The sequence below is a fragment of the Pollicipes pollicipes genome, unplaced genomic scaffold (genome assembly GCF_011947565.3).
Source record: "Pollicipes pollicipes isolate AB1234 unplaced genomic scaffold, Ppol_2.1 Scaffold_4633;HRSCAF=5453_pilon_pilon_pilon, whole genome shotgun sequence".
Taxonomy (NCBI): Eukaryota; Metazoa; Arthropoda; class Thecostraca; order Pollicipedomorpha; family Pollicipedidae; genus Pollicipes; species Pollicipes pollicipes.
This window is the reverse complement of record NW_023596526.1, coordinates 3822-29491: the sequence shown is the minus strand read 5'-3', so window position 1 is coordinate 29491 and position 25670 is coordinate 3822. Positions and strand designations below refer to the sequence as shown.

At 51.4% G+C, this 25670-nt stretch overlaps 1 protein-coding gene and 1 non-coding gene across 2 annotated transcripts; both read left to right on the top strand.

The window, feature by feature from the left end:
- Positions 1–17664: 17664 nt before the first annotated feature.
- Positions 17665–17737, top strand: TRNAR-CCU (transfer RNA arginine (anticodon CCU)). Its single transcript has one exon. It is a non-coding gene; the product is annotated as a tRNA-Arg (tRNA).
- Positions 17738–18908: 1171 nt separating this feature from the next.
- Positions 18909–25185, top strand: LOC119097869 (WSC domain-containing protein 2; the record flags this gene model as incomplete). The annotated part of the gene is made up of 5 exons (XM_037220815.1): positions 18909–19105; positions 20265–20390; positions 21046–21228; positions 23270–23376; positions 25098–25185. Coding segments are annotated over exons 1-5 (610 nt in total), but the record flags the coding sequence as incomplete, so codon positions are not given.
- Positions 25186–25670: the final 485 nt, after the last annotated feature.

Genomic DNA, 25670 nt, shown 5'->3' with positions numbered 1-25670 from the left:
CGGAATAGGTGGAGCTCAGGGACACTCTGAGTTTGTCCAGGATAGGTGGGGGTCCAGGGACACTCTGAGTTTTTCCAGGATAGGTGGGGCCCATGGACACTCTGAGGTTGTCCAGGATAGGTGGAGCCCAGGGACACTCTGAGGTTGTCCAGGATAGGTGGGGCCCAGGGACACTCTGAGTTTGTCCAGGATAGGTGGGGTCCAGGGACACTCTGAGTATGTCCAGGATAGGTGGGGCCCAGGGACACTCTGAGGTTGTCCAGGATAGGTGGGGCTCATGGACACTCTGAGGTTGTCCAGGATAGATGGGGCCCTTGGACACTCTGAGGCTGCCCAGGATAGGTGGGGCCCAGGGACACTCTGAGTTTGTCCAGGATAGGTGGGGCCCATGGACAATCTGGGGTTGTCCAGGATGGGTGGGGCTCATGGGCATTCTGAGTTTGTCCAGGATAGGAGGGGTCCAGGGGCACTCTGAGGTTGTCCAGGATAGGTGGGGGCCCAGGGACACTCTGAGGTTGTCCAGGATAGGTGGGGCCCATGGACACTCTGAGGTTGTCCGGAATAGGTGGAGCTCAGGGGCGCAGCCATCAGAAGCCATCGCCAATCAGAAGGCGCGTCGTCGCCGCCTGCCGATGTGCATGGTGCGCGTGATCGAGGAGTGTATACACGTGGGACCTGATGGCCTGGTGAGAACCCTGAATAATGTAGGAAACCAGGATGGTTCCTTCACATGCCATAGAAAGATTCAGCGGGTTCTCACAGATGCATTTGATACCTGGATGGGTTTTCCGTCCATTCCCGGTAGAGATTCCAACGAGGTTTTCTTCACAGATTGTATGAGTGCTCCGCGCGGGGCCTTTTGAGTCCATTCCGACGTTCTTTAACACCATCCTAACGTGCGGTGATACCCTGGAAATGAAAATTTTAGAACTAGGCACAGTTAACACTTTTTTGTTGTGGTAACGGTTGACGATGAATCATCGGCCACGGCCTAATATGGCTTTTATATCAATTTCAGCAACAGCACATAACACAAGGTAATCATAGATGTTTTGTTTTGATTTGTTTGTGTGAATGACCTAGTGCTTCTGAGGACGAGTTCGACGCCGCCTGGCACTTCGCCGATGACGGCCTGCACAACGGTCCGCGCCATCTGGAGCATGAGGGTCTCTGGTTCCGGGCTCATCCGCCCGCGGGGTCGGCCGCCGAGGTCGGCCGGTCGCCCCCGACCCGGTGAGTGGCCCCGAGTTCAGCGGTCTATGACCGCGATGGCCGACATCGGACGGTCTGCTAACATGTCCGTAATTACCGCTCGCGAGGTATGGGAAACATTCAGCTCTCACCCTTACTCTCAACATTCAGCTCTCACTATATATTAGCCGCGATGGTATTTGACATGCATATAGGGTGACTGTTAGCAGCCGCAACCAAGGGGTGTCGCCACTTACGCGGCGGAGTGCTTGATTACAACCGGGGTCGGGTACTCAGCTCTCACCTGTGGGTTCTTCGGGAGTCTGGAATACAGAGCCGCGCGCGGATGGTGCGCCGAACGAATTGTTTCATTGATTACCCACGGATAGATCATTATGGGATGTGTTTCGGTTCCTTCAGCAAGTCCTGGCATATCCCCTTTAACAGCTCATATGTCAAAATAAATATAGCGCTTTTAGTCATACCGCGTCAAGCGTGTCAGATATTCGTCTCGCTCAGAAGACTGTTTTGTGCAACACACACACACACACACACACACACACACACACACACACACACACACACACACACACACACACGCGCGCGCGCGCGCGCGCGCACGCACGCACGCACGCACGCACGCACATACAATATATATATATATATATATATATATATATATATATATATATATATATATATATATATGTATATATGTGAACCTGGGCTACAGCACATAAAAAAGCGTGGAGAGGGTGGGATGGCAGCCGAGGAAGAATTTGGTACCGAGTTCCGATATCTTGTCGGCATATTTTTTGTCATACATGATTGATTTAAAAAGACTCCTTTTCCGCATCAATAGGCTTTTTCATGCCTCGTTTCAGGTTCCGCGCTTTCTACCATGCGGTATAGTTGAGGTTAAAAGGAACGTTCTACATTTGCATGGGGTTTTGAAGTGAAATAGCCATTCTGAAGACCCTCCAATGCATATCACAGTCATACCCTTTAAAAGACCTGAAACACACTGGCTTCTAAGCTAGAGGGCCGCAAACATGCGGAGAGTAATTGTTGGGGAGTATTTCAAAGGCACCTAGCAATGCATGACGCCAATTAACGTCATAGGGGTGGACTCCACCTCTCTGAATAGGGTATACACGTCCTGAATAGGTTGTAAGAACGTGTCCTTCAGGGAAACCAGTTTCTGAGGCTGGGAGGGTAAACATGGGACACTCTATGTAATGAAAATTCAAAATTGTTGGAGAGTGAGCCTAAAAAAGAAGTGTAGGAAAACTTATGTGCTTCTATGCACATGTTAGAAGTATCCGAACCAAGTTTGCCGAGCCTCACCATCATATGCTTGAATAAAAGTGAGATCTGGTAGCTACTACTGAATATTCGATCAGTGTGCAGCTTTTCGGGTAGTTAACATTGATTTGAGCCACCTTGTTACAATTTGTCTGCTTTTCATAAAAAAGGGAAGAAAGGGGGCTGGGATATTAGTATTTGTAATACAGAATATACGACTGAAATTGCAGAAGAAAAAATTGTCGGAGAAATGTAACTAATGTATATGTAAATGCAAAAAATTGTCGGTAGATGGGAAAGTCCCTCGAAAATATGGAGAGAGATCAAGGACAACGCGGAAAGCTCCTTAGTGATCAGATTGACCCGGCAAGAGGATAGATAGGGTCGAGCGACCAGCACCGTAATGCCTCTAGACAGCGTAATGAGCCCCAAGATTTCCCCCCAAGCAACACTTTCTTAAGCAGCGAAGAATGAACTTCGTTTACTTATGGGCTCTGTACTTTTGCTAACAATTATTCTTGGTCGTCTGTAGACCCAGAGGCATCCAATCTTGTTGTTGGTTTTTTGTAAGAGAACTGCATCTGTACGACTGGTTATGTGCCCCTTTGGAGCCTTTAGGTACCCTCGGCATGGTCCATGGGGATGGTCCCCTGGCTCCCCCCCCCCCCCACCCCCATCCCCTTCCCCCATCTTCTGCACCCGCCACCGGCCCGCGCAGCCGAATAGGTGGGGCCCGCCAAGAACATAAGGTCATCCATTCAGATAAGACATACTCACAACGCAATGTGCAGGGCTCTGAACGATCCAGTGCGCCCGAGCAGGTTGACATAAAGGGCGTTAAGAGCGTAGGGCCCTCCATTGAAATAGGAAGTACCCAAGACCCGATGTAAAGGGCCCCCGAATGTTCGAGTGTGCTCGAGCAGGTGAACCAATAGGACTCCTAACAAGAGCGTAGGGCCCTCCATTGAAATAAGAGGTACCCAATACCCAATGCAAAGGGCCCGCGAATGACCGGGTGTGCCGGAGCATTTTAACAAATCGGGCTCCCAACAAAAGTGTAAGGCCCTTCATTCGAATGGGAAGCACGAAAGACCTCATGTAAATGGCCCTATAATTATGGAATGAGCCCGAGCAGCTCATCAGAAGTGGCCCGACATGAGCGTAAGGGCCCTCCATTGAAATAAGAAGTAGCCAAAACCCGATGTAGAGGGCTCCTTAAAGATGGAGTATACCCGAGCGGATTATCATGTGGCCCAGACAGAAGTGCAGGGCTCTTAATTCAAACACCAAAACCCAACAAAAAGGCCCCGAACAATCCAGTGTTGTCGAAGCGGCGAACAGATGGGCTCCTCGACAAGTGTGTAGGACCCTCTATCCAGATGAAGAGTAACCAAGAAAAATGTGAAGGGCCCCCGGATGTTCGAGTGGGCCCGAGCAGGTTAACAGATGGGGGCTCCGGCAAGAACGTAGGGCTTTCCGTCCAAATATGAAATACCCACGACACGATGTAGAGGGCCCCGAATAATCGAGTGCTCCGGAGCAGGTTGATGATAGGGCCCCCGAAAAGGGGCGGAGGGCCCTCCATTAAAAAACGAAGTATCCAAAACCATCTGTAGAGGTTCCCTACGATCGAATGGGCTCGAACATCTTATCAGAAAGGGCCCCGAAAGGAGCCTAATGACCTCCATTCAAACAAGAAACACCCAAAACGCGGTGCAGAGGGCCCCTGAAAAATTAAGTGTACCCGAACAGGTTATCAAATGACCCGCGTGGAAGCAGAGGGCCGTAAATTCAAACACCAAGAACCAATGTGCAACCCCCCCCCCCCGAACAATCCAGTGTCACCGAGGAGGCGAATAGAGGAGGCCCCCGACAAGTGCGTAGGGCCAGATTAAAAAAATACGTGCCCAAGGCCCAATGTAGAGGGCCCCCCGAACGATCAAATGTGCCCGAGCACGTTATCAGATAGGCTCCCGACAAGAGTGTATGCCCCCCTCTCATTCAAGTAAGAAGTACGCGAAACCCAATGTAGAGGGGCCCCGAATGCCCGAGTGTGCCCGGGGAGGTTAGCAGATAACGTTCCCAAAAAGAGCGTAGGGACCTCCATTCAAATGGGAAGTATTCAAAACTCAACACAGAGGACCCCCGAACGATCCAGTGCGTCAGAACGGGTTAGCATTCAGGGCCTCCTTCTAAAGCGTAGGGTCCTCCCATTGAAAAAGGAACCGCCCAAGACCCAATGAAAAGGGCCTCCACAGGAGGGTGGGGCCCCCGTTCAGAAAAGGAATACCCAAGACCCAGTGTGGAGGGTCCCTGAAACGACTGGACTGTGCCCAAACAAGCCATCAGATGGGCCCCCGACAAAAGTGCCCTTAGCAAGTGACAGAGAATCGGAAACGCCCTAGACCAATGTAGAGGGTCCATGAGCATATCGCAAGTGTGTCGGTAGGTTTACTGAGATCCACGTAAAGGGCCCCTGAGGAACCGAGAATACCCCGGCAGGTTAAGATGTGGGACTCCGGCTATAGCTCACAGAGTCTTTGTGGCGAATGGAAAGAACACGTGAAAGGACCCGTGATTGCCAAGAGTGCCCGGGCAAGCTAGCAGGAAGGGCACCAACAACAGCGCAGGGCCCTCCGAGCAAGTGCAAAGAAATAAAGGGCAACGTGGACTGCTTCTTAACGATCGAAATGATCTTGCCAGTGGGCATATAGGTCTCCCGGAGAGGACATGGCCCCTAGGCAGTGCAATGAGGCTTAAAATTTCCAATTCACAACTTTTCCGATCGGTGAACGATTTTTTGACTCTTCATAGGCCCTTCAGTTTCGCGTTCTCGGTCACCTGAAATGACAGGGATATCCAGTTTTGTTGCGAGTTGTGTTAACAAATTGCACCTGTTCGGCCGGCGATGGCCCCCTCGGAGCCAATGGGCTCCTTCGGGTCCCAAGGGGGCCATGGCCCCATGCTCCCCCTTGGATCCGCCTCTGACTAAGCTTTCCCATCTTTGGAGGCGCGTGGTGTCATTGTATGTCTGAAGAACGCCAGTGTTCTTCGTTATTTGTCGTGTTAATGTCTTGTCATGTTCGTGTCGCACGTGCTCCAGAGATGCGCAGTCGGGTAAATGCGTGGTCATGCTTCGTGAGAGTGCTGTGTTGACACCACTGTAGTGAATGGAATGAAGTTTGTAGCTGTCGATATTGCATTTAGGTAATACACTACATTGATGCACCCCTAGTCTGTCAGGTTTGCACAGAACAGCTTTTCCAAAGAAAGTTGCAGATTTTTCTGTTGCGATAGGAAATGACGAAAGCAAGTGACCAAAAAATATTGCGATAGTAAATGATAAAAAGGTCTATCCTGTGGCTGTTCCTCTCTTTACGTGTCGGAGATGGTTTCTGGTGTAGTTTTTCCCTCTCGTTTGTAAACATATGTCACTTAAATTTGGTGCATCCGGTCGGATGAGTGTTTGGGAGAGCTCGGCACCTGCCGATGACCCGCCGCTGGCCGCGGAGGTCGTACGCACGTCCCACATACCCGGCGCCGTCCCCGGCCGCGGAGGGTCGCACGCACCCCACACCCGCGCCGTCCCCGGCCGCGGAGGATGTACGCACGTCCCACACACCCGGCACTGTCCCCGGCCGCGGAGGACGTACGCACGTCCCACACACCCGGCGCCGTCCCCGGCCGCGGAGGATGTACGCACGTCCCACATACCCGGCACTGTCCCCGGCCGCGGAGGATGTACGCACGTCCCACATATCCGGCACTGTCCCCGGCCGCGGAGGATGTACGCACGTCCCACATACCCGGCACTGTCCCCGGCCGCGGAGGACGTACGCACGTCCCACACACCCGGCACTGTCCCCGGCCGCGGAGGATGTATGCACGTCCCACATACCCGGCGCCGTCCCCGGCCGCGGAGGATGTACGCACGTTCCACATACCTGGCGCCGTCCCCGGCCGCGGAGGATGTACGCACGTCCCACATACCCGGCACTGTCCCCGGCCGCGGAGGACGTACGTACGTCCCACATACCCGGCACTGTCCCCGGCCGCGGAGGACGTACGCACGTCCCACATACCCGGCACTGTCCCCGGCCGCGGAGGACGTACGTACGTCCCACATTCCCGGCGCCGTCCCGGCCGCGGAGGACGTACATACGTCCCACATACCCGGCGCCGTCCCTGCTGTGCCGCCGGCCGTGAACACGTGAACAGAGGCGCCCGGCCGCCTTCTGTTGACCCGGCGAGAGAGCGGCCGGTCCTGTGACTCAGCACTGACCTGAGAGTGCGGCGCGGCCGCTCCGCCGCTGCCGAGAGCGGGGCCGCTCCGACTCCGCCGCACCGGAGGACCGGCACCGTGTTGACGAGCCCGCACGTCGAGTAAGGTGTCATCGTCGGTGTCTGCGTTATCCTGTACTACAGCTTGTGCGATCGGCCCACCTTTCTGTTGTCGCTAATGCAATATTCATTACGTTACTCCTCTTAGCATTGCCGCGCCATCAGCGTGGCTTTCAATGTCATAATAATGGGCTACTGAAGGCTGAAATGAAGATGACCGGCACCATCACTTACGGAAGTGAGACGAGGAGTGGACAGCAACCCAAGAAAACGCCACATGCGCGTGGTTGCGCGAGAGATGTTCTTCATCCCACACAACACGTGCGCACTGAGATCACTCAGCGTCATCACTAATGCACGCCATGGTGGCTTGATGGCCAAACTAACAGCCTATACGGGCATAAGCTCTCTTGCCGCTTCGCACGTCCTACAGCAGAAACGTGTTCCTACGATTTTTTGTTATAGATCGCGTATAGGTACCGTTCGAGTTATTCAGGAGCGATCCTACCGGCAGCCAGCCAACTGTGCACGGGCTCCGACTGACACTCTCCCGGCTTCTGGACTGTACACCGCTGCGCCTGTCAACATCGAGCTTCTGCACGATTCTGCACGCGGGTTCCACAGACTTGGCTGCGACACACACGTGTCGCCGTTGTGGTTCACTTACCAAGCATTCAGCCCACGCGTACCGATTATCACAGTGAACCCAAACGCCGTCGACGTTGACGACAAAACCAACTGAGCTCGCGTGATCTATGATCGAACTGTTATGATTGGCTGGCCAATTCACCGATGGGAAACATAGCTGTGATTGCCTCGGCTGCTGCGTAAGTTCGAACTCCCTTCCCTCACCTCACGTGGGGGTGGGGTGGGTCCCGTGCCCTCTCCATTGCTGACGTGGAGAGGGTCCTGGTCCCTCCCTTGCCTCCCGTGTTTGAAGCGGCGTGTGTCCTGCTGCCCTCCTGCTCCTGGCGCGGAGCGTGTCCTGTTCCCTCCCGCTCCTGACGTGCAGCGGGTCTTGTTCCCTCTTGCTGACGTGCAGCGGGTCCCGTTCCCTCCCACTCCTGATGTGCAGCGGGTCCCGTTCCCTCCCGCTCCTGACGTGGGGCGGGTCCTGTTCCCCTCCCACGCGCGACCAGGCGCGATCCGCCACCGGCCTGCTGTCGGCCGAGCGGCGGCGGCGGCGGGTCGGCACCTCCCGTCAGTGTGGCTCCGGCCGCTCCTGGCGCCGGTCGAGGTGCAGGGATGGCCCACACGCGGTCGGCTCTGAACGGAGGGCTGGCGCCGCGCGGCTGGACGCCCGGCCGACAGCCGGGCTGGGCCCGACGCACGCTGCTCACGCTCCTGATGGTCAGTGGCGTGCTGCTCCTCGGCAGTGCCATGGTGTTGACAGGCTCGACCTTTCCCCGCCGACAACCCCCCCATCACCGAGTCGGCTGGCTACCAGGCGGGCCCGACGGCCAGCGACGGCAAGACTGAGGAGGCCGCAACCCTGAAGGGCCTCGAGACTGGCCACAGCGGCGGTCAGGAGACTGAAGAGTCAGCCGGCCCGGAGAAGGGCACTTACTACGGCCGAGCGCTGCACGAGATCTACGACAGGACGGTGCCGTCGACAGCCTGGCTCAACACGTCACGCTGCTCGCGCTACCGAACCTGGTAAGTACCTGCGCACCGGTACCTGTTGGTACCTGCACCATCCGGCAGGCACTGCATCGCCTCGGTTGGAAGCATGCCAGTCATGCCCATAGATTCGTAAAAAGGATGTTTGAGTTTGGGTCCGGTTTGCCACTCCTCGTGCTTATTAGTTGTAGTGAGGCCCTTGATGCTTCTTGCTAATAGTCTGTGTTTCCTTCGACAGAATCCAGTCATCTCACAATGTCTAAAGGCTTATCATCATTCCATGCTGCTTGCTTAGTGTGCGATGGCTTGTTCGATGCAACATGATTACATTACCACTTGAACAGTGAGGCCCAGCATTTTCCAGATTATTATGACGGATCTCTCCGCATACGCACGTGACTGGTCTTCGGCCTCTATACCTTTGATTATCCGTGCATCGATCAAGGTAGCGCGTTACTCTGGCGCGTTAGATTTGTCTCCTTTATTTCTCTCAGGACTCTCTCATATTTTTCATGTCGCACATGGTGAGCGACCCGCGTGTTTTGAACCACCAGTCGTCGTTCTGTTGGGTTATAATATGCATCTGTGGAGGCGAAAAAGGCCTAAAATGTTTGAAAAAATGTTAAAAAGCTTGAAAAAATAGGGTATCGGGGTTCCGGCTCCATTAGACACCAACATAATGTACGTCTGTATCCAAGCTTGACGTTCTGGCCCTGGGTATGTTGATGGGGTACATTAAAATAAATTATTAAAATTATTATGCGGCTGCAGCAGATGTTTGAGTTCGCCTGGAGTTAAAGTTTCCTGGAGTATCCGCTTCACGATAAGGTAGCAGTTGCGCAAGAGAGCGGAACACTAAGAAAGCTGCTAAGAGTGTGCACGGTTCGAATGTAACCTGGTGGCGTATATGAGAGACACCTAAGACAAAAGTGCAGGATTTTGTGTAAAATATATCGTGAGTGCAAAATCCCGCGCTACGGTACAATTCTGTGACCTGTCAATGCCAACACAAACTAGGCAGTGGGCATCGTGTTGACGCTAGGCAGAAACGAAGCGTTTTCGGTGGATTGCTTTAGGTGCTTTTCCAGGTGCATAACCTTAGGTTTAGCGTCCCCGTTCGCAGCATCATTCCCGGCCGTGCTGTGTCATGATTCATGCAATTTTTTAGATGCTTCCGAGTTTTGATTGGGACTCTTAATGCCCTCAGCCCAGTCAACTGCTCTTTTGATGGTCTACCCAGAAACTCTTTTGCTGTTTCAGCCAGTCACGCTTTCCCTCAGTCATATTGGCTAGGAGTCATCCAATGGAGCGTAATCGGATTTTCTTCATCCAACTACACTGCTATCAGTGCGATCTCACGGCAGCTAAAATCACGCTTCCGCGAGTTTTTTACGGCACAGTGTTATGAATGCGGTTTTGTCGAGATTAGAAGAGCTTTCGTGGGCAGGTGAAGGGATTTCACTCCCATAATAACATATGTGAGAGTGCAAGGAAGATAATTGCAGTCTTTATTCTGAAATGGCTGTTTTTAAGTGTCCCTTATGCGGATGTGCACACCAAAAAATAGCTGTTGAGCGAGCGTTTTTTGCACATTTCACACGAATAGAAGGTTGCCTCTCACGTTGCACCTAACCCTTCCGCCTTAATATCCATTATACACTTTGGTCTGCCGTAGAGATTGTGGTTCACCAAAAATCATTTTCTGAGCGAAACATGCAAGGGTGTGGGATTCTCTCCTGGTTCCACATAGTTGTTTCTGGTTGAGATTGTTGCCACAGTAATTCATTGTTAGCTATTATCACCGTAGCCGTTCTTACGAGGGACTTATGCGTAGCAAACCTTTGTAGGGATGGAAATAAAGTGAGGACAGTGCTAGCAAATACCTCACACTTGACAAGAAAATATTTGTTTTCATCAAATGTCATTGTCATTTAATAGCCAAATGTCATTTTTCGGACACAAAATAAGGCTAAAACTTGTTTATCATTATTGCTGACATAATTTTACTACATATCAATCGCAATGCTACTGCATGTAGTGTTGCTACCTACAAATTGACAGGCACGCAGCCTGGATACAGGAGTCTGTTATGTCTCACCTGCGTCAGACGTCACAAAGAACCTTCTGCTTTCTTGACAATGGAAAGCTTCGGGAAGTAGGCATCTGGCATCATAATTGCCCAGACAAGTATGAACATGCTTACCAGCGACCCGCAACTTAATCAGTATATACGTCTTTACAAGCATCTTTGAACTTCTGCGAAGTAGTTGCAGTCAAAGGTTGCTTATAAAAGTTGTATCGTTAAAAGTAAGAAATTGAAGCTTTTTGAAGAGGTTTGGAAAGTTTGTATCGTACCATTCGTGAAAATGGCACTCGCTGTACATCTTATCTATGTTCATCGAAGCTGCTCGGTGATATTTCATCATCAACTGTTGCCAAAATTAGCGAGTTTTTAGCGAGTCTAGCGGGTTTGTGGCGCGTTTCTGCAAGTCGGTCCGATGCTAATCTGCAGCATATCCGTGATGGCGAGAACATGATTTAACGTGTCTACAAGCTCTGCAACATTTTTTATGTCCAAGAGGGACTTCACCCCATTATTTCTATTAATTTCTTACAGATGTTGCGTCGCATACGTTCGGGAACACAACTATACGCCGCTTCCCATGCTCATGCACATGCACACACGCACATGTACACCCATCCCCACACACGCGCACATGCACGCTTGCAGGTGCATACGTATACACGCACGCACATGCCGCAGGCACAATGGCGGTGAGACGGCTGTTCCCTATCTCATGTCAGGGAACATTCTCACGGATGTACCATGGGGGCGGTGTGCTGAAATTGTCAGGCGACCCTCGCACCCCCGGTCAGGAGGGTCATACACGCGTATGCGTCAGATAACAATCACGATCAAAAACCATGTCACTTCGCGAGCAGCACTCGCGCGACGTCGTTACCGAAGTGCACGCCGTTTACGCGCGGTTTTAAAACTGTTTCGGCTTCCGTTTGCGGATGGTCGGCGGCCAAGAACATCGAACGCGGTCATGATCGAGCGAATTCATACACCTGATCCACTAGTACGCATGGCTGGAGCGTGAGTGGCGGAGTCCAGCGTGAATTGCCCGCTAGTCAGCCTCGTGCCACGTGAGCACTTTTTGCCCGCGGACGATGTCTATTGGCGAGAGTTTCCGATCCACATGCAAACAATATCTTTTTACAGTAAGATCAGTGAATGGTGCACATGCCAACCGGTGGTTGAGAGCAGGCTTGAGTGCTTCAAACGCCACCAATGCGTTCAAACCTCCGGCGTCGCGATGCAATACGGGCAACAGAAATGGGTAGCGCTTGTATCTGTATTCATCTGGGCGACACTGCTGACGCCCGTGAACGTCAGTGCAGTACACGTGACCGGTGTTAGTGGTCCCTGGATGGTCCAGGTCCACAGGTCCCTGGATGACAGGATCACGATGGGCGCGGTGAGACCGAGCTTGCTTTGGCGGAGACCGATGAAGGACCCGGTGAAATTTCGCACGACGTCGTCAGCAAGAGAAAGTGCCCTAATCACGCACATTTATCAATGAGGCCGTCACTGCCGCGAAAAGGCTCAGTGACAAGCGAAACAACTTCGCCAGGCAACACTGCGATCAACTGTCTGTTTGGGACCCAAAATAAGAAGGCTGAGCGTGGCTGTGTAGCAGTGAAATTACGTCCAAGAGCTTTACATTCGCGTTTTGAGGAACAACTACCCTAATGGTGCACACCAAGAGCTCCCAACAGCTCACACCATTCACAAATCCTCTGTTATATCCAAGCTGAATCGCAAGCCGAGCGCCGAAGACAGAAACTTTCCGTGACAAACCATGACCTCTGATGGCTTTCCGTTGCCTTGCCGCGTTGCTTGACCAGCGCGGTCACGGCACCGCGGGTGTCATCCATTAGTTCTATTTAAACATGAGAGCTTGGTAGCGTAGATTTATTTGGCCATGATGCAAAGAATGTCATTAAAACGAACACAGACCGCAAAACGCACCTTCTTAGTCTCCGCGCTGTACACTTGACCTTGAACTGGGCCCCGTGCGTTTGCAACGATGGCATGCGACACTTTCAAGAACCTCAACAACCACGCAGCCGGCCCTAGGCCTAGCTCAACGCAAACCCAGTTCCCGCGCGGTTTCACACGGTTCACTTCCGCACGGCTCGCCGGGCACTGTTGCACCGGCCCCGCGGCGCCGCAGGTGCGTTCGTCTGAGCAGCGCTGTCCGCCGGCCCCCGCGGCGCCGCGGGCGCGTTCGTCTGAACAGCGCTGTCCGCCGGCCCCCGCGGCGCCGCGGGAGCGTTCGTCTGAATAGCGCTGTCCGCCGGCGCTGTCGAGACAGGCGGGCAGGCTTGGGGCGCCGGCGCCGGGTCAGGTCGGGTCGCGTGACGTCACCGGACCCATCAGCCGACGGTCACCGGAGCTCCCGCACCGTCTCAGGCGACGGAGGCCTGCTCGAGGTGGCCGGGGCGCCTCCGCAATGCATGAGGCGCCGATGTTCCGCCCAGCCCCTGCGCCGACCCGGCGACCGCCTGGAGCACCAGCACGTGTATGTCGAATGGAGCCGCCAACGACGGGCGAGGCGGTTACGACGAGGCCGGTCACAGCGCGTTTCAGCCGAACCGTTACAGTTATCAGTTCTCTCAAATAACGGTCACGAGCGGCCGGCACGACCTCTCGGACGCGCTGTGGCGGACCGCACGCTGCCGGCTCGCTGATACCGCTGCTCCCTGCCGGTCATGATTCAGCCACTCCCAATACCTTTGTTGGTCAGCTGATTTACTGCCAATGGTGTGACGCATTGGGCCGAATAGTTTGGAATGTCGCTTTTTACTGAAGAGGTGTGGCTCTCAATCTCCCGAATCGTTAAACGCGAGACGATGTATATTACTGGGGTCGCACATTCTCTGGGGTCTTTGATTTATATCGCGAGAAAGTCGGTCTGACGAAGCCCCAAATGTCCAACGCCCTAGAATTTTCAACGTCCCATCAAGTGGCAAATGAGAAAGGTTCCTTTCAGAGCACGTGCAACACCTCGCATCTCGTATGGATTCCTGGTCTTTGCGATGGCTGGACATCGGGCTACAAGCAATCGCCTTTCGTGGTTGCCGGGTCTTAAGGGCAGTGGTCCCGGGGCGTCCAGAGGGAGCTGAAATTAAGAAGGCGCAGCACGCTGGGTTTCTAAAACGACGAAAAGCCCCAAAATGATCCGGGGCGTCTTGTCGCCGAACCGTAAGAGGCCACCGCGAAAATTCAAGGTCTCGAGACCATTTAATGCCACTTGTGATTGTGCACGTTTTACGGTCAGCAGGCTTCGGTACCATTAAGAGCATGACTGGTGCACTTGAACACTGATTGCAAGTCTTGCTAGCCCTTGATAATTGCTCTTCTGCGTTCTTGTAAGCTGACTGTTAAGGCAAAGGATTTGCACGCAGTTGGTTTTTGTACATTAGACCCACAGTATAGATGTGTTGTGTTTCTTGCTACTTCTCGCTGTGACATTGTTCAAGATCATTTACTCCAGAATGTCCGCAGTTTTTTCGCGTAGCACTCATCTGTTCCGCAGTTCGTGATGTTTTTCTCGGCGCTGTTTCACGAGGCCGTAGTGACACGAACCGAAAGGGATCAGCGCAACATATAAACCAGGTCTCCACGTGCATACAACACGTGCATACAACGTGCACACAACACATAAATCAGGTCTCCATCCCACGTGCATACAACACATAATCAGGTCTCCATCCACGTGCATACAACACATAAATCAGGTCTCCTTCCCACGTGCATACAACACATAAATCAGGTCTCCATCCCACGTGCATACAAAACATAAATCAGGTCTCCATCCCACGTGCATACAACACATAATCTAGGTCTCCATCCCACGTGCATACAGGCCTAGCACGAGAGCCGTTCCACATGAGATGCCGCCGGATTTTACATTAGCATAAGTTTATTCCTGCGTCTTTCACGACGACTGATAGAGACGGTAACCAGTGAGGAAATAAAGACGGCAGCAAATCGCTGTAAGGTTAGTCTCTTTAGGCAAGCATGAAAATTCCTGAACGCAAAGTCGTGCTCCAAAACGGGTTACCACGTGGCCAATCAGCGCGGAATAACGAAACTTATAACATGGCCAGTTCGTTGGTATTGGGTGTACTCACGACCGATAAAAAGCCTCTTGATGTCGAGAAGGGTCTTCTGAGGTCGATTTCGTACTATTTAGCTGATACTACTGATACTACTGATACTACCGACACTACTGATAGCTCAGTCATGGGGCCCTCCTGTATATAACTATTGGTGATCTTTGAGTAGCTACAATGGTTTTAGTTTGGAAAAAAGCCCCAAATTTTAGCCGGCAAAGGTATGCTCTCATCCCTGCTGCACCGTCGCTGCCCCAAATAACCAAATTTTCCTCGGGGTAGGCAATGTCATTCTCAAAAACCTTACGGTTTGGACTGAATTCTTGTAAAATCATCCAGTATCTAGTGTCAATCTCTTGAATCAAGAGGGGGAGGAAGGCAAAGACTCTTTGACCTTCCCCTTGGCTATGTCCCTTGAGCCCCTTACATGATCTATAACTTTTGACTGGCTGCATTGGACCGGTTCTCTCAGCTTCATATGCACATGTAGAAAATCTGTTTCGCCACAGTGCGCATCACCACTCACTCGCAGGGGTCTTACTGTCAGGTCATCCGAGGTCATTCTAAAACCTTGCTTAAGGTCTTGAGTGAGTTTGCACTTCATGATCTATACAGATATTACGAAGATTCTTCACATGCTTCATAGAAAACAGTGATCGGAGGTAATGTAAAATGTCTTTCATCATTGCTCTAAAGCAACAATTGCAAGGTTTTAGACGACCTGGCCTTGACTTGGAATGGTTTTTGTAAAGGTCGCGGGCGAGATGACGCACATGATAACGACCTTCATCGTCGTGGTGAAGCTCATCGTGTAATCGCTTCATACTCACGGAAGGAGCTCTGTCTCCCTTGGTGGCGACCTTGCTCTCTATTGTTCGCTAAGCTAACTCAGTATTTCACCGAAATTCACCAAAACCTTCCCAAAACACATTAAGACATTAACAGGACAATTTTTCATTTCGTTTTCACCTCCCCCCTTTCCTCCCTTACTAGATGTCATGAGGCTTCGTTACGTTGACGCCTCCAGAATCACTATGGATATGAAGCAGGGGTGCTCACAAAGCCTGGGACACGGAACGGAGCACCGTCCGCCGTGCAGACCTTTGAGAGCAATGGATTGGCTCAGTGACGTCACACGGTGATAAACCGACACTTTAGGTCAGGCACAGAAAATTTTGATACTCAGCTAGCCCATATTTCAACAAAACTTTCGATGAAAATCAGCTGACCGAAATTCGTGGCCACCGCGTACGGTTGACTGGTATGTGGGTTCTGCAGAGAGGCCAATAGGCAGTGTGGTCGTCGCGGCCTAGTTTTGAATCGGCACCTAGGGTGCATTGACAGCGTACCAAGAATGTTTTAATCTACGTGACGCCTCGTAGAATATTTGCCAGACGTCTTCGCGGCACGACTCGCTTTTTGTCTACATCTTCGTAACTGTCGTGCACTAGCTGTGTATGCAAGGAAACAATATTTTTGTTTGCAGGCTCTTTACGTGCTCCTTAGAAAAGGAAACGTAAATTATGCTTTTTACAACGCATAAAACACTTTTTCACTACTCGTGGTCGGTCCTGGGCACGCAAATTCGCCTATTTATAATTAAATATGTTGCGCCCATTTCTGTCTCATTTCGATCGAATCGCAGGAAAAGGTTCAGCGCGTTCGGTGACGTCATGCGGAATCTTTGTCGTCCCGGTCGCTGCGAACACCAGTCGGAGCAGAATCTGTGGGGTATGATGTTATTTATCGAGTCGACAGCATAGATTCTGCGTCATCTCTTTCTGTTGACATCTTCGTTGCCGTCGTGACAGTCACTACGCATGCAAAGACACAAAAGTCCCGTTTGTATGTACTATGAGTGTTCATAAGCATGGGAACTGCAAATTTTGCTCTCTGTGATAAACTGCATACATTGCTCTTTGTAACACCACATATTTGCTCTTTATTCGATTAAAGACAAGTTGGTATCACTCGCGGTCGGTCCTAGCCACGCAAATTAATATTTTTAAAAATGAGTGTGTTGTGCCATATTTGCCTTATTCCGTTTGAGTCGAGGACAAGCATTCCGCACATCCAGAAAAAAATTATGCGTGATGTCAGGTATAACCTTTGCTGTCCGGGTCGCCGTGAATGCCAAACGGTGCTGGAACTATGGGGCATGAAATCATGGTTGACGTCGCTGGCATATCACCTTTGTCGCCCGGGTCGTTGCGAATGCACCGCTAGCCTCGCTGCTGAAGTACAGCGAGAGACTGTTCCTGTTCTGTTCCAGCACGTATCGCCCGCGCATTCGCTTTTTTTTGGATCTTAGCCTATTCGAGCGCACCATTTATTTTTAATCATTCGTGCCACTGCTGTGAATCATGTGACTAGAGGGAAAGACGCATACACGATGACTCGGGACATCGCCGAGTCATTACTACGCACACATCGCTGGAATGAGATAAGCGTTGATGCAATAGACAGTGTTATGGCCCACTAAGTGGCACATCGATCGATTAAAGACCAAATTCGTGGATTCCATGTTCCGCTCCTCCAGTCCGTGATTTGGCCGTACGGGCTCACGAAGCCATTGCCGGAATCACTTTCGGATAATGAAGTGAGCTCGATTTTGCTTAAAAAGGAAGTGACAAGTGGGAGTTAACGAAAGGTCACCAATTTTCAGCACGCTCACTACAATTGATCTTAATGCGTGTGTAAAAAGCACCGGAGGATATCATCACCCCTTCTCACATTGCCTAGGTCCATAAAACACTCGGGCACGTGCCGCCTTTGTCAATATGAGTGTTCTCTTCCTCCTCCTCCTCCTCCTCCTCGTGCCACTGTGACGAGTATTCGTGATCCAGCATGGCTTCGACACGTTCCGTTAGCTTTTTCAATGTTTTTAGATTCGCTTTCGTTGGATGGAAGAGGTAAAGCGCTGTATAGCTGCACAAATTGAAAACGTACCCACGACGGGACTCGAACCCGCAATCTTCGGTTTAGGAGACCGACGCCTTATCCATCAGGTCTCACAGTGCAGCCCGCGTGGCCTAATGGATAAGGCGTCGGTCTCCTAAACCGAAGATTGCGGGTTCGAGTCCCGCCGTGGGTACGTTTCCCATGTGTACGTTGTTTTTATTTTATTTTTCCTACTACTTTATCTCTCCCATTAAAGGATTTTAACTACTTTATCTCTCCCATTGAAGGATTTTAATGGATTAGGCGTCGGTCTCCTAAACCGAAGATTGCGGGTTCGAGTCCCGCCGTGGATACGTTTTCCATGTGTACTCTATTTTTACTTTATTTTTCTTACTACTTTATCTCTCCCATTGAAGGATTTTACGTCTTCCATTTTAATTAGACAAATGAGGTGAAATTAAGGTAAAATTGGTACGGGATGCAGCCTGCGTGTCCTAATGAAAAGGGCGTCAGGCTCCTAAACCAAAGATTGCGGGTTCGAGTCCCGCCGTGGGTACGCTTTCCATTCGGGCAGCTGCTCAGTGCTTCACCTCTTCCGTTCAAGGATTTTATGTTTTCCATTTTAGTCAGATAAATGAGGTGAGATTAAAGTTTAAATTACCCCACGGCGTAGCCCGCGTGGCCTAATGGATAAGGCGTCGGTCTCCTAACCGAAGATTGCGGGTTCGAGTCCCGCCGTGGGTACGTTTGCCATCCGTGCAACTGTGAACTGCCTCTCCTATCCGAGGAATTTATGTCTCTGCTTTAGTCAGACGGATGGGGTGAACCGTCGGTCTCATAAACCGAAGATTGCGGGTTCGAGTCCCGGCGTGAGTACGTTTCCCACCCGTGCAGCTGTGGACTGCCTCTCTTATCTGAGGGATTTATGTCTCCATTTCAGTCAAACGAATGAGGTGAAATTAAGGTAAAATTGTGTCACTGCATAAAACGTTTCTAGGATCGATAGGAGGTTGCGACCTTCTTCCTATTCCTATTAAAACTGTATGAACCTGCGATCAGTGGCTGCTCTCTTTGAAAGCATGATCATAGTCAAGATAAGACATGCGCGGTATTTGGCCTCGTTCCTGACAGCACCGTTAATGGAGATAGTAGTTCAAACAATTATCACATTTCTCCCTGTGCGTGAGAGGAAACCGACGCACCGCTGGGCCCGGAGCGCTGGACCCTGCCGTCTGCTGTAGATCCCTGCTGAAAACGTCAACATTCCAACCACGTGATCACCCAGGCAGCGAAATAACACCATCTCTTTCTTTCAGGTTTGCCAAGAGGAGAACTATGGACCATCTCGTGTACCTAGTATCCCATCCGCGGTCTGGCAACACGTGGTTGAGGTTCCTCATCGAGGTGTCAGTCGGAGTTTTCACGGGATCCGGACAGTACTCGCGGAAGATATCCATGGACCACAACAGCTGGCTGGCCAAGCTCAACTTCACAGCCAGCCACTACGGAGAGCCCCAGTTCACATGGAGCGACGGACAGTGGCCATACATAGCAACATCAAGTAATGCCACCGATGCTCTCGCGCTGCGATTTCTGAAGAAAAGTAGAAAAGCAATGTCAAAGGAAGTTTGTTAGACGCCATGGGTTAGAACGATGCGGTTGTTAGAGATGTATTCATTTGCAATTATTGAATAGACTTGGCAGGATATCTTGTTGAACAGTTAAAATAAAATGTAATGCCTCCCTATGAGCCCAGTAATCGGTATCCAGGCAATTATTAGCTGCCAGTTGACACTGTTGTTGACACTGTTGAGGCATACTCTACGGTAAAAATACAAAGGGAATTACCGTGGTCAAAATAAGGCCATGTAAATGTCACGTCAGGGGATGACTTGGTCTGGTGATTATTTTTCATAAATCTTCTGATTTTCCGAAGTTTTCCAAGATCGGGTATTCGCCAGCAATTCATCAGCAGTTTATAAACCACCGTTCATTCGCAATGGTTTGTGTTTGTGTGCGACTTCATCGCCGGCTGGCTACCTATTGGCGAGCACAGCCTGCTCACGAATTTTGAATTTTGTTGATGGTCGTTTATTGATTGCAAGTCGCGTATACCCGAACTTGGTTCTCCAAGTCATGTGACGTAGTGTGTACTTCTATGACAGTGAAATGAATTATAAAAAAACCTTGAAAAGGTGTTCGGATTTTGCCCGCTTGCTAGAAATAGACGATGCACATTCGTTCCGTTAATTCCTTATAAACGTGTGTGAAGTGAGATTTTCTGGTCGTCTGTCGACACCTTATATGATGTGATCACTACTGATTGTATCGAAGTAAAACCGGTCGATATGTTGCATCACGCAATCAGAGACAGGAAACAAAATTTTGAATGTGGTGCCTCTGGAAGAACGGGCCGCTGCACCGGTTTTATCACCAGGGTCATGCCTACGTAACGTTGCTTAACTTCAAAAACATCGTGACCAAATACGTTAAAATGGTCTTTTCAAAGCAGCTAAAACATGCTGAACCCGCTGCTCGGAGCGATTCAGAACACATTGCAAAAGACAAAAGATGGGCCGTTCCCCCCCCCCCCCCTCAGGCTTTCCCTACTCCCATGTGATAGTTGATAATCTCACATGTCTGCAGGTCTCGGTGATGTTTTGGTCGTTGGTCGTTTCGTGCCTTTTGAACGAGACATTCATTGGGAACACGTATTTCAGGCTACGGTTCCGATTCTGACCCGGAGCTCTTGCGTGCTGGCTTCCTCGGCGAGCTGCAGAACATATTCGCCCAGAACGTCATCGTTACGAAGACGCACGATCCGCCATTTCCGCGAGTCATTCCTGGTATGTAGCACGTTCTCCTGTTTGTTGGTGAAGTGTGATTTCCCGACCACAAATCGAAAGAGGTTGATTGGGTCACGTTGAATTAGCTGTACCGCTTCCAATGACAAGTGCAGGATTTTCGGTTTGTGGTAAACGTAGCTCCTTTTCAGGTCGCGTAACGCCTGCGCTTTGTAATGTCAGTGTAGTTCGAGTGTTCAGCCAACCGCATGCATTCTCATCAAGAGCTTAAGCCTAAAAGCAGTGTTCATGGCCAGATGGTATGTCTCGGGGTCGACGTGTACCCAGAGCCCGCAGTGGGGGAGGGGGGGGGGGGGGCGAGCGGGGCCTGGACAGATGGCCGACCGGTCCGGCCCGGTAACCCGAAACCGGTCACGATACGGCGTGGCATGGCGCGTGACGGCAGTCTTCTCGACGCGACAGATGTGCCGGGTGGGGGCCCGCCGTGGGCTTCGCGCGTCGCTGTGTAGATGGCTGCGAATCTCTCTTGGTCGGCGTCGAAGTTGCAACCGTGCACCTGCCATGCATCTACCACAGCAATGCGATGTGCCAGGGAGCGAACATCACCGCTGCTGCTGCTGACGGCGAGATTATGCATGCTTTAAACAATCACATTCACTAAAAGCATTCAATAGCATTCATTTGCGCATGGCTGCAGATCCCGATCAGACAATAAATAGCATCGACTTCGCGGCGTACCCCATGGACATCACAGCACGCCGGGCGATCCTCATCATCCGTGACCCGTTCAAGGTCATACTGTCCTCGCGCCACTACCAGTTCTCCAGCTCGGTGCACGTCGAGAACGACCCCCACCCTCTTGAGCACTTCCGGGGAGAAGGTGAGGCACGAGCATTCGGCGAGTGCGCCGAATTCAGCCGACTGGGGTCATGACGAGGACTGGACTGTCATGTCCCTTGAAGAGGCCTGCTGTGTTCCCTTCGAGTTGCCTTAAAGTGATCTGCTGTGTTCCGTTAGAGGCATCGGATGATCCCTTACGAACTGGTTGTTTGAAACGTTCACCCCTCGAGATAAAGTTTTGGAATGGCGTCATGATACATTATGAATTCAGTCGGATTCAAAAGCCCCTTTTGAACTGAACATTCGAGTGGCACCGTGGCTACGTAGTCGTCTTACTTCTAACTGCCTTATTGGGAGTGCTGCCGTGTGGCGCAAAAAATACAACTGTTTGACTCAGGAAAGCGAATCGTCTTTTCTTGAGCTTAAAACGTTTTTAGTTTTTGGATTTGCTGAAAATGTATCTGCCGAGACTTTATCGCCATTTATGGGATGCCTACATATGCCTGGATACTAGACTTCGCAAAATCAGACTGTCTGTCGGGGATGGACAATGAAACATTTCACAGGCGTGGGCGGGAACTACGGTATAGAAAGGGCGGCAGCAGCCGCACCAAATCTCTTTAAAACTGGCATAGCACCTACATTCCAACATTGAAGGATGTTGTTTCCGGCACCTTTGTCACGTTAACCTTTTAAGCACTCCTAATCCATGATCACAACGGTTCCAGACACCCTGAATAAGGGCGTCGTTCCGATTTTCATGAGGATCAAGACCATACAAAAGGAAATAGACAGATGGCTTCGCTTGTGCATACATGCCTACCTATGTAGTTCTAGCATAGCTTTGCGTAATAGCTTCAGCACAATGAGAAAACTAAGAACAAAGCCCCAAAACGAGCAGTTTCCTATCACATCGCGTGCCCCCCCGGGACATCACGGCACCTTTCCCGCGAGGCTGTTAACCCCTGAAGGTACGCCAGCGAGCGGAAAGGAAACCTCTTCTTATACCGGCGGCTACCAAGCCACCCAACAGGCTTTCCGTCCAAGAAAAACCCGCACCTCTGCTCCACTCTTCCGCTCCACCCCTGAGCTAATCGGGAGGAGCCGTAGGGCGCTGGCTGGAAGGGGCGCGCAAACCGCGGAGGGGGTAGGGGCTTTAGCCCCAACGCTCTGGAAATTGAGCGTCAGCTGATCATTTTAAGGGGGGTAGGATAATCTGAAAGGAAATAATATGATAATGGGGATAAGATAAGGGGTTAAGATAATATCATTAATGGGGGATAAGATAACCTGAGATCTGAAAGCAGATAACTAAAAATGGTGTCGCCCTTTGCTCCCCCCCCCCCCCCTCTCCCCCAACATGAGATGATTCCAATCACTTCTGAGTCCTGTACGCATAATCCGAAGTTTGGATCACAGCAATTCCGAGGAGCAAAATTTGGACTGTGCTGTGTGCATGACTGAAAGCTCAACATTATTCAGTCCTTTTCAGCACTCAGTAACTCCTGACGATGGTCGAGGATTAAAATGACCGAAACGTTTCGTACAAGCAAACACACCAGAATAGGACGATGGTCCGAACAAAAATGCATCCATAGCAGTAAAAGATAGTCTCGATCGTTATGCAACAATGCCTTCATTCAAGGTCACTCAGGCGGTCAGACCGAATTACCTTTGTGAACTAGATAGGCCATCCAATGCACAGCAATGGTACGACCTAACGGAATCAACCAGACGACTTGCATGCATCCATGCGAGAACGTTATTTGAATTACCTGCTCGCACTTATTACATTCCACTTTTTGTCCGCGCACCGGTCAAGCTATGACGAAGGCTCGTGACGTCATCTGTGACGAAGCTCGTCAGCCCAACTGGCGCTGAGTGATAGGCGAGATCGTGATTTGTGATTGATGCAATCGAAGGCAGAGGGAATGCCAATGCTGCATTGGGATGTTTAACAGAGGATGAGCTGGTGGTGATTCAGTGATCTTCATTGAAATGTGGAAAATATCAATAGTTACACCATGAACACCGGCACTGCAAGATGATGCACGTCTTAACCGATTTGGCAATCATTCCAGATTGGCAAACATTTATTGAGTATTACGCACAGAGCTGGCTCGAATTCAACATCCAATGGCTCGAGCAGACTGACGACCTTCTTGTGATACACTACGAGAACCTGCAGGTAAGCCGTTCCTTAAAAGCATTGCCCGTAGTTCTCTGCATCTCTGACACTCCTGTCACATCAAGCCATGTCAGTGAGAGACAAACGTCATATGGGCAAGTCCGGTGTGGGATAATCTGACTCCTGACCAATCTACGTGATATTCGTCACGGTAAGTACCGCCTGCTTTGGTGGGCTGCAGGAGGCGTGATGCATGGCATGCACGCAAGGTTGCGGAGGGTAATACGATGATCAGCTTCAGCGTGGACAGATAGCCCACTACCGCGCTTTGGCATCACGAAAATGAAGAGCCCCGCTGTGACATCATTGTGATCTGGCTGCAAACCAGATGTAAAAAAACTCAGGCACGCACCATGCGTCCTCTGGCGGCGAGCGGTATACGCTGACCGTCAATTTTTGAAGACTGGAAGACTGAGTCCCATCTTGGAGGAGCCCCGCGCGTAAATTTGATTACAGCTTTTTTGTCTGTTATTCTGATTTTTGAGGTACATGACCACACACAGTGCTCCCGGCCTGCATCAAGTTATGGCTATCCCCGAACCGAGCAACAAAACCCAACTAAAACAAACCATGTGTATTCTAACCTCTTATTGCGAGCAAGACAAGCGGCTAAAAGGCCCAGATGAGTATTCTACACAGTGCTTGTACACGGCCAATGTAAATCACGTGACAGCATTGGACCGTCGGTACCTGTCTCCCCCGTCCCTGAACACTCCATGTCAGTGGATACACCGCTCTCGCCTTTCGCTACTATAGCATATATTTTTGACTCAGTTCTTGCGGTGAATGCCATTGTATGTGGTAAAAGCACAATAACTCAAAATTGTCCACAGTTTGAGATATTTCCCGTTGGGGCTGGGGAATCCCCTTCCCCAAGCTGGAAGCGCCTGGTATACACAAGTTATTCTTAGATGTTTGGGGTGTTTTGGCGGAATTCTCCAAACGTGCCTTTGCGTGGAACGAAATCGTGCTATCCGCTCTTTGCTAAAGGGAAGTGTGAGAAGATTGAAAAGCACCAGCCTGGATTTGGCTGTCACGTACGACACAGCAGAACATTACGAGAGTGTGTCTTTTTGCGCGCCGAACCTCAGTGACGTCATTTCATAGTTTTCTCCACAAATATTTTTTTTTACGTTTTGAGGGGGAAGTGCTCCGCCTTGATGCATTGTCCTGCTTTAGCCTGACGACTGTCCTTCTCCTGCATGATTTTCTGTCTCCTCAAATGGCATGCATAGCAGGTAACGAACAACGATGTAAAGGTAGGTTGGATCCTGCAAAGGTAAATAAAGAAACAGGTTACGTCATGACGACCTATGTTTCTGCGTGTTGTTACAAACCGGTGCAGCTCAAGTTTGGGCCGTCCTTGTTTCATTGGTGGCTGACAACGCGAAGATTTAACGTAACCCATCAAAAATGGATCCGTCTGTGGAATGGAGAATTTGTGGTAAATGGTGACGAACGGCCCCCAGTGATAAGGTTCACGTGCGCACGGCCGATGGAGATATGCGTTTCCTGTAACCTTCGTTATTGGGCCTTTACGACGCACTCAGCTGCTGAGGCTGTATGGCATATATATATATATATATATATATATTATATATCCCGCCTCTCACCCTGACAGGCGGGACGGACGCCGCGGAGAATCGAACCGGGGAGTCGGGATCCGTTATCTGCCACGAGCCAGGCCGTGTGACCTCTTCGTGACCTCTGCGTGCCGTCAGTCGGAGCCGTGGGCCCAGCTGGAGAGGGTGCACACCTTCCTGGGCGTGTCGCCGGACCCCGGGCGGATGCTGTGCTTGCGGCAGCATGGCGAGGGGCGGCGCGCACAACCGGCACCACCCGGTGCGGGCCGAGATGGTGTACTCGCGCCCCCAGCAGTTCCTCGTGTGGACGGCCATCCACCAGCTGCAGCTGGAGATCAGCCGACGTCAGCTGCCGCCGCTGCCGCTCGACCGCTTCCTCTTCCAGGAGTTCCGCTTCTCCGGCGTGCCGGCGGCCGACGTGAGCGCGGCGCCCGGTGGCTGACGTGAGCGCGGCGCCCGCTAGCTGACGTGAGCGGAGCGCCCGCTAGCTGACCGTGAGCGGAGCGCCCGCTAGCTGACGTGATGCGGAGCACCCGGTGGCCGACGTGAGCGGAGCGCCGGCTAGCTGACGTGAGCGGAGCGCCCGGTGACCGCACGTGAGCGGAGCGCCCGCTAGCTGACGTGAGCGGAGCGCCCGGTGGCCGACGTGAGCGGGAGCGCCCGCTAGCTGACGTGAGCGGAGCGCCTGCTGGCCGACGTGAGTGGAGCGCC